The following is a 15,822-nucleotide window of genomic DNA, read 5'->3' as shown; positions in this document are numbered from 1 at the left end:
TTACAAAAAAGTATTTTTATTTACTCACAGATAACTTTCAAACTTATCTGTTTTGGTCCTATCATATACACAGATACAGCTAGCTGTTAAAAGCCTTTTTTTTTTTTTTGACTTTACAACTTTTCATGCATGTAAACTCATGCAGAGAAATATTTTTAACACTGAAGTTTAATTTATTCTTGGTTCATTTTTACATCTAGTAAACAGAACCACAGGAACATGGAATGGCTTGCCCAGGTCAGTAGCACGGTTGTCTGTGTCTTTTGTATCAAGTACAGTGTTCACTCAACTAGACAAGATTGCTTCTCTGCATACAATTCAGTGTAATTTAGATAAATTTAGATAATATATTCAGTCCAAGTCCAATAGCCACTGAAACCAACATTTTCAGTTAATCCAGATAGTGAATTACTAGCTCTCTAACAAGAAAATCCAGATCTTCTAGCCCAAATTCATGGAGGAAACATGAAGTTAATCTCTATATTAGAGCCACCCCCCATCAGAGATTTATACAAAGAAGAGCCATATATTATGAACAACCACCAAAAATAAATAAACAAACAAAACAACCTAGCAATTCACACCGAACAAAAATAGAGAAATACAGGCAATACCAGTCTTACTCTTTAATAACACAGTATGAGCATATGAATTTGGCTACAAGCACCTCCACAGCCATGTTTTTAATGCATCCAGAGCTGTTGGAGTAATTAAGACTGAGTATATCTCTCGTTGTTTTCTATGTTTATTAGCAAGTATGTTAAAAAAGTCAATTCAAAATGCAAACTTTTAAAAATTGTAAGAGTACTGGATTATCCTTTAACGAGTGCTCAGTGAGAATAAAAGCAAGCTACTGCTTTTGTCCTTCCCTCAGAACAAGGTTAACATTTCTCCAATGTGTTTGCTTAATGAGCTGCAGAATGAGAATTTTGTAACTGTATAAGAAAAAAAGCCCTTTTAATGTTTAATATTTGCAAAGCAGTACGTTATGATATTATTACAGGAAACACAATTTTTGTGCCACATGTATGTTACTTGACTCCACGTATCTGGCTTGAACAACAGGATTTGCTCAGGAACAGAGCAAATAACTAAGTTTGAGATAGAAGATAATCCTATCATCACCTATGTATAGGTGTGGCTTAATATTCTCAAAGTATATGTTCCAGCAAGCACAGTAACAAGAATATTATGCAAACCTCATTGCTTACTTGGACTAAACAGATATATACGTTATTTTAATGGGTGTACCAAATTTCTCCAATTTGAACTCCAAGATAGAAGTTAAGACCTGGAACAAGGCGTCAAAGAATGTATTTCATTTTGCTAATTCATCTTCCAAAATTGAGGAGTAAAATCCCATTTGTGTTATTAATGAAATACTTCAGAAAAGTAAACAAATGAATTTATTTTTTTAATAGCTTAGTAAGATCATTTAAGAATCTTAAATATATAGCACCTATATTCTTAAGTAATTTTGAATAACAATGTTATTTTAACAACTCACCAGCTTTTCTCCTTTAATTTGAGTGTTTTCTTCTTTAACTTTTTTACTAACTGCTTCCTCCTTAAAAAAAGGAAAAAAGGAACATGAAGTACTATAAAAGGCATTTAAAATTACTGTATATATATATATATTTTTAGTAATATTGTATTAATGGGGTATTGTGAATCATCATGAGGCTATTTAAAAAACTGTATTACATTGCAATGTCTAAATTTTTATTTATTTATAAATTTGTACTTCTATTCACAGTGTATTTACTTCCCTAGAAAAGGTAGTTCTGGAAATAATTTTGGTACACAGTATATGCAGATAGTAGAAAGGAATCACTGAGATGTATGCATCACAGAGATCCTTGCCATGATGTTTTATAAGTGAAGAACAGAACACATTAACCAAAATTTAATTTGTTTAAACTCCAAAATACCATTCTGATTTTTTGTTGCAGTTCTTGAAACTGTTTTTCCCTTGCTGCAAGATTGATGTTTTCTTCTCCCACCCTGTACTGAGATGTGACCTTGGACCTTATCAAGTCTGTAGTTACTTTCTTCAGTTCCTTAACACAGGAAACACGTATAAATAGTTCATCCAGTATAGGCATTGCAATTCAAAACAAAGACAAATCTTTTAAACTATCCTAAGTCATGCCCTACTTTAAATGATGTATGGAAACAGAAGAATAAATTAAATTGAGGAACTGAAATTTCTAAGACTGACTTCCTAAACTTTGAACTTGTCAAATGTGGCTGAAAGTTTATTTTCATATGTAAAATGTTATTGTGCTAATAATATTACTGTTTGAAGCATTTCTGATACTTCCATATTTTGATACTTTCTCTTCCTAGAAGTATATTAGAAGCGAGCATTGAGTTGGTATTGGTAAAGCCTCTTACTGAAATATACAATAGGAATAAAATGCCTATTATAACTACTATGTTCCTGGGAATCAGGAGGGGGAAAAAAAATAAAAAAAGGAAGAACAGTGACTATCTGGTAAAAACAGGAACTGGCTATAAATTTGGAGGATCTTTGCTTTTCCTGAAACATTAATTACTTAATCTCAGGAGAATGCTAAATTAATTTTATATTAGAAACTTCTACAACATGATTTTCCATCTAAAATATGCGTTTGATTTTATAGTCTTTATAATCTTTTAAATATCCTGCTTTTTGGGGGGAGGGGGGTGCTATCTGTTTTCCAACCAGTTTATTCCAAGCTCCTAGTGAAGCAAATAAACAGCAAATGCTTTGATCTCATTAAATTACAACTTATAGTTCCTGGAGTCATAAATATTGTGCCCTATTCTCCCCCACCCCTCCCATTCTGGTACAAGGTAGTCTGTTTAATATCGCTCTCTCCTTGAGCGCTCTGACGTTTACTCAGACAAATAGCAGAGGTTATGAATGCTGTTCACAGATAGTATCAAGAATTCTTCATGATGCCATAGTGGTGAACCAAGCATTCAGAATGGTAATAGTTTTATCTAACAACTAAGTTTGGTCTGTTTAACTTTTCTTCACAAAACTGGAATTCCATCTTATCACAGACCAATGGTTTAACTGTTCTGGACAAAATCATATAACAGTACCAAAAGAAAGGGAAGATTATGTAGCTGAAATTCACGAAGTTACAAGGAAAATACAAGTACAGATACTACTTTTAAATAAATCATTTTGTTTGCTAGAGACTTTATTTCTCATGTATTTTAGCCATAAATAAATCTAAAGCGATCTAGCTAGGACTAAGTGTAATTGCAGTATCAATTATAAAACTCAAAGACAACAATGCTTTAGAAATGTGATATTCTGTAATCTAGGAAGAACCATCTTTGCAATGAAAACATCTTTTAGTTGTACTATTTTTACTAGAAGGCTCTAATAAAATATGCAAGCAGAAATCTTGCATTTAAGAAGCAGAAGGTGGTCTGAGCAGTTTTTCACTCTGTAAATGTGAAAAGGTGCACTGCACTAGTCTTTTACAGAGAATTAGTTTATTGGTACATAGGTTGTGTGCTACACAAGCAGGTGCAAAATGCTGCCATGGATCTCATGTACGTTTTGCCAAATTCAGAGTATATTGTGTACAGAAGTGTCTCACTATTTATTTTGTTGGGGAAAAGAACAAGCCATACTAAGTAAATTATGCACTTGAAGTAAAAAAGAAAGTAAAAAAGAAAAAGATAACTAGATTTTCTTCTGTGTATGTAGCAGGTGGATGTGTATAAATCCATCTGGAATCAAACCCACATCTGCAAATCTACCAACGCTGTGGACAGAAAACAACATACAAAAAGAACCAACACAAACAAGATTACCAAGAGTAATGAGAAAGTTTACCATGATGAGTGAAAGCACAGGCTACATAACTGTAAAAATAATATAAAATAATTTTAATACATACATATATTTTCTTGTACTCTGAAATTATAAAAAATCAGTCACAGACTTTTTTGCTTCTTTTTCTAATAGCTTTCTGCCATTAATAAGATCACTAGTAGTATTCAGAACCATAGAAATTAAATCTGGAAAATAATTTTATCAGTTAGGAAAGGACAATAAGGCTTTAAACCTATTCCTTTGATGTGTTGCTAGCAGCCAACACTCAGGGATGTGGTTTCAGAAACAATTTAAGCCTGCAACAGAAGTCAAAAGTCACACAAAAGAAACAGCCCTGTTCCTTAAATACATTTTGCTTTCCTTTTGCTAATTGGTCTAAGATAAAAGTTACTCCCTTTTTTGTATTGATGAAAACTAAATTTTACTAAAAAATTAATTCTACTCTTTCTCAGGGCCACACAATCACATATGCCAGCATGAAGTGGTAGTACAGGACTGGAAAAAGAGCCATCATGGGCAGGTGTAACTGCTTCCAAGACAGATGTAACTGCTTCCAAGACAGTGCCAATAGCTTATGCAAACTGAAAGTTTATCCAACATAACAAGCACATCTTTTTGCTCTCTTCCAAGATCAGTGCAACCTGAGTAATCTCTCAGGCCTTGTGCAGCATAGCTGTTTTTTAAAGGTTTGTTTCATTCTATCAATTTTCTTGCAAGCACTTTCAAAGTGCTTGAAAAAAAAATCCAACCATGTTGAATATCTAAGTGTTCAAATTATAAAAACACAAGTGTTTCCTAAAAAGGAAATTAAGCCAAGATATCAGAACTGGACTAGTAAGCAGACAATGTCAAGAGCAAACTACCACCTCTCCAAATATTTATTTCCACAAATTCCAGAAGCCTAAACATTTGCAGAATGGACCTCAATGTAAATCAGGTTTTACAGTTGTACTTAATACTCCCATCATATACATGTAATTTTATTAAAATTGGAGATTATTTACTTTTTTTCATAAATGTGGAATTCACTAATTTCATATTCCCATTAAGAAGAAATGTGAAAGATCATCCTAGTCCAAGTCAAAGTAACGGCTGTGGTAACAGCTAACAGCTCACAAGTTTTTAGATTTATTAGAGGTCAGTCAAGTCGCCAAGGCAGATAAAACCAGTTGTATAAGACGTCACAACTTGTGCTGCAGATATGACAACAACTTTCAGCTTTGTAGCAAGTGAAGATAGCCTAGTAATCCCTAGCAGATATCCCTAGTAAATATCAAAGTTTTCTCATTGCTTTATAACTCTTGTAGGTCCCCTCAGCTCTACGAGATACATTCCCCAACAAGAGAAAACACCTTACTGCTTTAAGATCACTACTGCAATGGTAAGGCTAAGGGAAAGGGAACTGCAATGAAATGAAACTAGCTCAGGGCAATTCTTAGTGGGTCCGAGCATTTCCTTTCTCTTCACTTACAGACTGACCCAAACGACAGAGCCCACAGCCCTTCACAAGTGGAAGTTGTGCTGAACTATACAGTGCCATTACAGATATAGGTCAGGAATATGCTATGCCACTACTTCACTTTCTAAAAGTGTTTTATAAGCTGAAATTTATAAACTCTTGAAATAGGAAGTACTGAAAAATGGACTTTTTTTTTTACAATATTATTAATTTTAAATTATATTTTCACAGATATTCTGCCTTTCAAGGAAAAATACCTGTCATTCTACTACATAGAATTTTCATCTACAAAACTGTAATTACAACTAAACAAGCCTTCACTTTTTGTTCAGACCGCAAGTCCTTCCCAAAAAGTGCCACAGCAATACATGAGTATTGGAAGGCTAAGCAATTAAATTCCAGTTCAGGTTTCCACTCATATTCACAACAGGATGGTCAGATACTAAATGTCCAGTAAGAAATTCAGAAATAGCCAGGATAAAGGCATTTCCTGGTGAACAACGGAAACCAGATTAAGTTTCAGCTGGCTCCTTCTACTGCTTATCTAGCAGTACTTTATTTAAAATTTATCACCCATGACCTTAAGAGCCAATAGTACAACTGAAAAAAATGGATCAAGAAATACATTTGATTACTGGAGTACACAAAATATTATCAGTTTATCTCGCACACCTCTGTTACTCATAAAATTTATTATGTAAAAATTTTCTTAAACATTTTTTTCTTTTCTTACCTCTCAAATTACTTACTCTCAGGAGAATTCTATGCAATGAATTGTTGATTCTTAACCAAAAGCAACATATCTAATTGACTGTGATACTTAAGAGTTTTTAGACTCCTTGAATGTTGATATTTGCAATATAATACAATAAAGATATGCTTCATTTTAGATGAATGTTCCTGTTCTTCACATGAAAGTTACAATTCCTCTTTAAAAACTTGTATGATATCTAGGTTCAATTTATGATTTGTGACTAATATATCTTCATGTAGTAAATATCAGTATTAAGTGCTTGAAAAGGCAGGAATGAAACAAATGAAAATGGAGCTACGTAGTAGGCCAAGAAGCTGCAAGTAATCATGCATTTGCTCCCTCCCTAACATCCTCACAGAATCAAAGGGAGAGAAAATAGCAGACTGGAAAGAAAAAGAGATATGAAAAAAATGAGGTACAGAAAGATACTGAGTTTACAGAACAATTTTGTCTTCAGAGGGTCCCTTCGCCTCTTCTCCTGTCAGCACCTAAGAAACAGCTTAAAGAACTTTATCCTTACCCCTATTATAAAGGTCCAGGAGAGCGCAACTGAAAACGTACCTGGCAAATACTAGTTTCTTAGTAGAAGAGAGGCAGAAAAGAGCTCAATGGCCAGACAAATTTTGACCATAGCATCACTATAATTGACGGTCTCAGTTGCCCTATATTAAAATTCTCTCATTACTGATAGAGATTGAGAAATGAATGTAATTTATTCTATGTTCAAGCTATCAGCTTGCTTCTATGGCATAAGTAACCTTCTTCCTACTCATGTTGTGTTTGACTACACTGAAAACATCACTGTTACCTTTCCCTACCAGATGAAAAATGCAATGGCAATACAGCACAGGAAAAAGATAGGTTGATGATAATTAAAAAGAAATGAGTAGGATACAATAGAGGTAAACAAAAATTCCCAAGTTACAGAAACTATTCAGAGCTGCTCAACATTTAATTGGCAGTCATCTGAGGCATCTGTGTATAAGATGGGAATCTAAGACATATTCAACCATTAGCGATAGAATGAAGAACAGTTGCATGTCACTCGTATACTATTTCCATTAGCACTACAGCAGCTTGAACAAGTCCAAAAGAAGCCCACCTACGCATTTAGAAATACATACTATACTTACTTCCTTCAGATTACTTATTTCAGTCTCTTGTTTTTTATTCACTGATGTTAGTTTCTTATTGAGCTGTATCGCTTCCTGTACTTTAAACAACAGATGAAACATGTTAATATGTACTTCTGCATTTAAAGAGCTATTTGATTTATATCTGCAATATATGTGTTTTTAATGTCTAAAATAGTCAAGCTTTTTGGAACAGAAGCTAAGGCTGAAAATATGACTCAACTACTCTTTCCATATATTATGATACTACATAAAAGGATTACAACAGCTAGTATCAGTTGTTCTACACCTCAAAAAACAAGTTCAGAATTTTGTTTGTTGATTTTGTCATTTCATTTCTAGTGCCATTTAGTGTCACCCATTTCGGTGACTTCTCCATCATCTTTCAATTTTATCAGAAAATTACCTGTAAACTCCTATTTTTAAAAACAAAGCTAAGTCAATTATTTTCAGAGAAACATAGAACATAATGAACCACCGAACACTCAAATACTTGAGTTAAATGTACAGAGTTACGTTCATATATAACACGGAAGACCACAAACAGGATAATGGAGAGGACAAGCCTAAGAATATCCTCTGTCTCTTTGAAAGGGAACGGAATCACAAGATATCACAATGAAAAACTGAAGATGTTCACCACCATTCCTGTACTTTTTCAGTCACTTCTATTCAGCCTAAGTATTTTGATCCCCTCAGCTTTTTCTTCAGCCTTTTCAGTTTCCTGACTCCTCTTTGTATGCAGGAACTCCAGACACTCCATCACACCCAGAAAATTCTTTTCATCTGTTAAAGATGTGCTTAGCAAATGAAAATACTTAAAAAAGAATGTAATAAATGTCTTCTGGTAAAATTTAGAAAAAAATCAGGCAAAAATTGGTAAAGTTTTCAACGAGACTCATATGTTCACGCTCTATCTTTAAAGTGCTAATAATGGGTCACTAGTAACAAAAAGTTTTAGATTTATTATGCATTGTTGCATTTTCCCTATAAAAGCACTATAGCATCAGTTTTTACTTTCTTGTTTCCCTACATACTGTTCTAATACAGCAGATAAAGAGCAACTATTCATAAATCTAAACAATTTGCATAAAAATGTCTCATACCCTTTCTGCACAACTTTTCCACTGACTGCAATTTCTTGCTCAGAATTTACAAGTTACCTATTTCAGGTCTTACATACTGCAATGCAAATTGAATTCTCACTGCAGTAAAAGACACACTGGAGTTAAACTGGTGAATAGATTGGCTTCTTGAACAGAAGCAGTTAATAATTTAGATTTAATCTTTTCCAGGGGTTCCTTTGGCAATTACTAATAACTATAAGTAGAAACATGGCAAAACGTTTTATATATAGTTAAAAAAAATACTGAGTGTTTTTGAATATCAAAAACTAACCTACTTTCAAGAAAGGGGTACAAAAAGTAATCTGAGGTACTAGAATACCACAATTTCATATAAATAGAGAAAACCCCAAAATACTAAAAATATTTTGGGCAAATAATGTCCCAAAATTTTTGATAATGTGTTAGCAATTTATTCAGATGAGATCTGAAGAACTAGCTGGCTTCATGCAAAAAATAAAAATTAAAAATAAATACTGAAGCTTGTAAGTTATACATCTAGTATTCCTTTTCTTTACAAAAGGAATTATTGTTCATAATCAAAGGATAAACTGAAGGCACACAAAACAGTATGCACAAGTTAGTCCTACACAAATTCTCATGCAGACATTGCAGTGAATTACTTTGTTATGCAAAACTAGGATTTGTCTCTCAAATTAACAGGTACCAAACTTCATTTAAATTATTATTTTTTATTACTTTGCATATCAGCTTTATTATTTTACAGATGAAATATATATAGTTATATTAAAAAAGGGTATGTGGAATGCTACTTTTGTATTAATAGATTCACAAATAATTCACAAATAATTTTGTTGTTTAATATATTAGACGGGTTATGGTACTGATTTTATAAAGCCTGAATAGTCGCATAGTCAGGATCTAGGTAACAATAACTCTATGAAGTTATTCATCCACTCTATTTACTGAAGTAGTTTTAAGATTTTAGATTTCTGTATAAAACCAGCAAAATATTATAATTCATTAATGTTTTCTGTCCATTTCCAACATTAAAGCTAGTTCAAATTACATTCATTTTTCGTTATCTGCTAATTCCTTTACTTTCATCCCCTCATTTGAGCTGGTACCACTGTTTATGTGGATGTCTGCTTAATGGCAAGAGGAAGGTGATCCAAATTAAGCATATATACATACATTTTTTTTGAAGGGCTGAGTCTGCTACTGGCTTGTTTTTGAACACAAATCTTTTCCTCAGCATAGTTTACCATATGGTCACACACACAGCTGTAGTGGTATAACAGCAAAGAGCAGAATAGGTACAGGGGCTGTGCTGCTTAACTTGGCACTGTCACACAAAGAAATGCTGAAGCAGCTACTGAGATGCAGTAATTGTCAGCCGGTATATTTGATACTTGACACATGGCAGCTACTATTTTTTGAGTTCTGTCACACATCTCAAACTCAGTCTGGCCAAAAATAAAGCAAAAAATAAATGCTGGAGGACGTTTAAGCCATACGTACCACTGTGCTCTAATTGTCCATGAACACCTTTAACAATGCCAAACTGACATACAATAGTGGCATAACACCTCTCAACTTCATTCAGTTTCTTATGATGCTCCTCTCTTGCTGTTAAGTGCAACTGTAATTTCTGATCCTGTTGGAAACAAATGAAGCCACTGCTTAATGGTGCCCACTAGCATGTATAAATCAACTCTCCAAATGCTTAACATAATGGCATAAATGCAAAACCATTTTCAGAATAGCTTAGTTATCTATTTCATATCTGACAATCAGTTCCCACCTCCAGATAACACCTCATTCCAAAAACCTTCACCTGTGTGTTAGCTTATCAAACAGGCACTTCAATTTATTTTCACATGCAGTCCCTTAGATCTGGGAGAACTTTCAAGTAAACGCATGCAGAACTCGATTAACTGCTTTCAAATCCTGTTCTCAAGTTTTCCTTTGTCAAAAGTATATATTCCCATGAACCTATATTCAGTGACATATACAACCTTTTTTTTTTTTATCCTTTCATATACAGTTTTTTTTTTGTGCTCCTCTTTAATATTTTAGTATTTTTGTATAGTATTTTTCTTAATAGCTTTGTAGGTACTATTTAGACAATTTTTCAATTATTTTTCTCTGTAAGGAAAGTAGGTTAAATTATTTTCTCTGAAAATATACCTATTTAGACATCTAGTCTATTTCTAAAATACAGTAGAGCAACGTAACAACTAAAATGAATTGGGCCAAATTCATTCTTTTGTGTAAATTCAAGTTACACAAGGATGAATCCGGCCCAAGCTGTTTGGCTTCTGTAAGGCTCCCTTCCCATACAGTAACAAATGCAATACATGTCCAAGCATCAGAGGATAATAAAAGCTGATAGTAATCAAAAGAAATGACCAACATAAGGCTAGCAAAACAGGATATACAATACAAATTTCTCATGTTTTATAAGGTATGAAATTAAACACACTACAGCAAATGGAAAGTCATAATGGAAGCACTGGTAAAGAAACACCACCACTTACAGAATCACTGCAAGGAATTTAGGCTGTGAATTTTCATGTACTTTCTCTTTTTCCTAATGAAAAGTAAGCTTTAAAAAATAAAAATAAAAAAATGTACTTCACTAAAATGAGAATGTGGACTTTATACAATAAAGGAAAATCTATATTTGTTTTTCCTGATAATAATTCAGGCGTATTTATTCTAAGAGACTGATAAATAAGGGAGCATCATTAAGATGAGTCTTCAACAGCTTGTGGCAAGATTTGAGTTTTTGCCTTTTGTTTTTATTTTGTTTTTTCTTGGTGTTGTCACAATTTCTTTCTTAATCTTTCTTAAGTCAGGAGGACAGCATTACTCCTTTCTCCCCATTAGAAAAGGTAGAAATATGCTTTCTTATTTCCCAAGGCTCTTTCCAATAAGAAAAGGAATCGGCTTGCTATATCCTCAAAAGAGTTCTATTAAGAGTTTACCACTTGTCTAAACATAATTGATGGTAAGCTGCTCTCCATCCTTAGTGCACAGGAAAATAAAAGCAGTTTGGTTTGCCTTCTGACATCTTTCCCTGGATATGTGGATCTTCTGCTCACGATGAAAAGGTCTTAAAACATTCTTCCATAGAAGACAATAAAGAAACACCAAGAGACTCCACAGGATAGGGAGGGTCTGACCCTGGCGTTGGAGCAAGACCTACAGAATCTCGGTTCTCCTTCCTAACGTCTGATACTGCATGAACAGAAATTATTGCCCTGCCTTCCACCAGTAATAAAGATAAGCTGGGATGGGGAGTGGAACTGATTGTGGCCATATGGCTTGTTGAGGCACAATCATTTCTTGGTGGAACTAGACCAGAGAAATATCTCAGGGTCAGGTAGGTGACAGGAGGAAGACAAAGAGGGAATTGCTCATATCTCAAAAATATTCTGGAAATTGAGTCACTAGTCAGAGTTACTCAGCGAATCAAAAGGTGGTAATTGGGAGGTGAAAGTGTCAGAGGAACAAAGGAGTTGTTATGGAACAAAGACTACAGGCAGGATCATGTGAAAATTATGCAGAGGGCTACCAACTCTAAATCTTCAAAACAGGAAAAGTGTTTCCACACTAGTTCTCTAGTTCCCACCATTTTTCTACTTAAAGTCATTATTTTCAGTTTATACTGTACTACTCCTTTCTCACTATTTTTAGACAACACAGTGTAATTACAGGCAAATTTCTAAAATATTTGGAAAGGAAATAAATGCCATTTTAAAAGTTGGGTTGTTCTTAATAATCCAGGATAAGAATGTTATATCCTGTTTTACAAGGACACATTTTTTGTTTGGTAACTACCTCTATATTAGAGAACTAAGTGGTGGCAGGGAAACTCTCAGGAAATACCTATACTGCTGGGTTGTTAAGGAGATCCCTGACATATTTGGCCTAAGCCAAAGAGCACTCAAACAGGGCCTGGGCACAGTTCAGGAGACTGCCTACTGAGAACAATCTGGATTATTTGGATGCAGCTTCCCTCTTTTGAAGAGTAGTAGAGTTTAATGAGCCTAGGCCATTTCGTATCGCTTGAATTCAGCTTCGATAAATGGTCTCTCAAACATTTCATTTACCAATATAGTCAGCAAGTGAAACTAGACTAATTACCAGTCATTCACAGAAGTATTCATCCCATCTACTTTACTCATCGATATTGACACAGTGAGTGTCACTGTCAAGTGACACCTTATAAACAGTGACATCTCCCCCCTTGGTCTTTGACCCAGCCAACACTAGCCTTAGTCTCACTCGCCTTTTACATTTTAGCACCATGATGTATGTTTAAGGATTAGGTACTACAAGTAAAAGTTCAGCTGAGAAGAGAAGTAACTCTAAATACTTTCTCAGACATACCCAGGATCAGCCAGTGCAACTTAAAAAGGGAAGGCATGAATAGATGAAAAGTTTACTTATTTTTCTACTCTACATCCACTTTTATTCTACACTCTCAGAGTTTTAGCATTCTACAATTTATCACCTGTGAGGAAAGTAGTGAAGGAAGGAACAAAGACCTGACCCAAGACCATTTTCCTCTAGATACTCCTTTATTTCAGCAGCAAGAAAAGAATGCAATACAGAAGCCACAATCAAGTTGATTACAACAAAGCTAATTGTCTGACAGAATAACCCTGCAGCCTCATGACTGTATCCGTATGCAGTGAGGTACAAAGCAACTATACCACACATAATAATCAGTACTGTTATTGCATAAACAAACAAACAAAAAAGATGGAAGAAAAATTCTTTGTTTTATATTGAAAGACTATATAGAGGAGAAAAAATTCTGCTATTTCAAACTTCTAGCATGTCATCCTATACATGATATCAGCATTATAGTTTTCACATAACTTTAACTGGATAGCATGCTAAAATAATATGAAATATATATACCTTGGAAGTGTTAGATTAAAAGAACAGAACTGAAAGGAACAAAACTGAAATTAAGTGGTACATCAATTCCCAACACATACAAAAACTACTTTACTAATTGGTAGAGTTTCTAAGGTTCCAGATATAAACTAAATGTCTAACAAACTTCAAATTCAAATTTATATGTAAATGGGTCTCAGAAATCCATTCTACTTCAGAATATCTTGCCATTTGTGATAACTAAGACTCTACATGGTCTTTTGTTCCCTTAAACACATCATGACCCAGTCAACACAAACTGACCCAGTCTAAAACTTTACTAGCCCACTACTGCATATGGTTGTAGGAAAGAATTAGTTTCTACTTGACTTGTGTGGTTTTTTGCTTGTTTTTGTTTCTACATCTTCTACATGTACGGCCAGGCCATACATGTTACATTTGGTACTACATGCAAAAGAGGACTTCTAATATTTAGTCCCAAACTCAACAGCATTTTCAATAACCACACTCTGTATCAAGGGCACAGTACCCCAATGTTTTCAAATATTCAAATAATCATTTGTTGACAAAATATTATAAATATACAAACAGAAGATATTTATTTAAATCATAGCACCTTTTCTACAAGCTAGAAATGGATCTGTGCTGCTTAAACACTCATTCATATGGAAGACTGAACTTGCAGATTATTAATGAAAGGTAGTATGTGAAATGATCTAAATATAAGTTCAATAATTTTGTATATTTTAAGCACCCGTTTAGATCAGATGTATTTTAAGAATAAATGTAAGTTAAAAGTGAAGTAAGACAAAAACACATTTTATGTTGCCTTTGATCTTTAACTTGTAGCCTTATCTCCCAGGTCAGAGGGCACATTATTCAATTTCACCATATTTTGTGTAAAACCACTGTAGCGTTGAAGATGACTTTCAGTACAAATGTCATGGTACTTAAAGCTAAACTGGACCCTAGTTTTTTGAGCTTCTTAATTAAGATCACAGTTTATAATGGTCTGACAATATTATCTTTATTCTTTCCAGTTGAGCAGCAGCAGAATTTTCACAGCATTTATTCAATCAAGCTTAGCAATGTTTCTGCAGCTCATTCTTTCACTTCCCAAAACAGACAACAGGGTTCAGAGCAACTAAGCTGTCACTCTATACAAATTTATTCTCTGTGTCAAAGGGAGTAAGCTGGACTGGATGAAATCTAAACTGTTCAGGGGAACTGATGTTGAGAAATAATTCTGAAAAGAGTGGTGAAAGAGTGAGAAAATCCATGATCAGTTTTTCTCAAACAACAAAACAAAAGCAAAAAGCTGTCCAGAATCCTCTACTACTTCTTTGGGATGAATATGCTAGATCCTACAAGTATATGGGTACTATAATTACATTTTTCATATCAGGCCATGAAAAAATAATTTTCACTCTGTTCTGTAACAAGAGCCAATTATTTTTATTGACGGAGAAAAAATCTAAATGATTTAAACAGCAGCTATCAGAACATAAGAAACTGAGAACGTTACTTTAGAGAGAAAACTTTTTCAGATTCAAAGGTGATATCACCTTTTGATTACTTATAGTTATCCATCCATCATTTAAGTATTAGAGATAGCTAGGATTGACATTATATAAACTGACATTCTCTTTTCATAAAAACTTACTGTTACTTTTATTAATTTCTTACCATTTCATTCAGTTTCTTTTGTAAAGTGTATTTTGAAATCTGTAAAATGAAAAAGAGCTATCAATTGAACTGCAGTTACCTTTTTTTTCCTGAAGACAAACTGCAGATGTTTAAATATTCTTATACCTAAGATTTAATTGCACTTATTCCGATCCAATATAGTAACACTGTTTTCAAATGAATGGTTACACTATTTTACTGTAAGAGTCACTTAACATCATTTTTATGTTTTAAAAAAATGCTTTACATTGATTTGCAGCTACAGGAATTATGAAAAATGCATAAATACCTGTGTTCATTGTCATGTGTCATAATATTTAAAGGGACTACATTCTATAAACTTAACCCTTTGAAATAAACAGAGAAGAAAACAGACTTAGGAATAAACTTTATCCCCTGCTGGGGAAAAAAAAGTAGATAGTCCAATGGTGGTATATAAAGATATGTTGTACTCATCTTGCATGCTTTAATAACAAAAGCTGACATTTGAAGTCATTAACACTTCTTTTCATACACCACCAACAATAGAATTTTGATTTTTATAATACTTGAGACTAAAGCTGTGGCTATTTTAATTTTTCCTTTAACATCCTAAGACATTGACTTGTAAATAATTAGGGAAGCATCAATGAATTCAGTATGTGTAAATCCTAGATAGCAAGTATTTCTAAAAAAAAAAAAAAAAAAAAAAAAAACCCTAAGTCTAGAGAGCAATCATTTTTAAGGTAGTATTCTGACTGTTTAGATAAAGGACTACAGAACTTAATTGAAAACCGCTCAGTCATATTTTAGCCTGATTTCCAAACAGTTTCTCTGGGTCCACTGGTTCGTTGTGGCCTCCCACTTCCTCAAGCCACAGCAGAATTCTCTAGATCTGAACTATACTGTTACAAAAAATGTTTGATCTGTACTCTCGACTGTACAATAAACAATGATAAACTTTACTAAGA

At 33.6% G+C, this 15,822-nt stretch overlaps 1 protein-coding gene across 27 annotated transcripts in view; it reads right to left on the bottom strand.

The window, feature by feature from the left end:
- CCDC73 (coiled-coil domain containing 73) overlaps positions 1–15,822 on the bottom strand; it is a 94,180-nt gene that overhangs the window by 22,655 nt on the left and 55,703 nt on the right. For all 27 annotated transcript variants that reach the window (XM_080594760.1, XM_080594761.1, XM_080594754.1 and 24 more), the window contains 5 exons: positions 14,873–14,911; positions 9,794–9,929; positions 7,188–7,267; positions 1,932–2,060; positions 1,508–1,567 (listed from right to left, as the gene is read on the bottom strand). In XM_080594760.1, the coding sequence (XP_080450886.1) occupies positions 1,508–1,567; positions 1,932–2,060; positions 7,188–7,267; positions 9,794–9,929; positions 14,873–14,911 (444 nt within the window). The remainder of the gene's footprint in view (positions 1–1,507; positions 1,568–1,931; positions 2,061–7,187; positions 7,268–9,793; positions 9,930–14,872; positions 14,912–15,822) is intronic.

The sequence above is a fragment of the Anser brachyrhynchus genome (genome assembly GCF_964034855.1).
Source record: "Anser brachyrhynchus genome assembly, chromosome: 5".
Classification (NCBI taxonomy): domain Eukaryota; kingdom Metazoa; phylum Chordata; class Aves; order Anseriformes; family Anatidae; genus Anser; species Anser brachyrhynchus.
The sequence above is the reverse complement of the archived record's forward strand: the minus strand, read 5'-3'. Positions and strand labels throughout refer to the sequence as shown.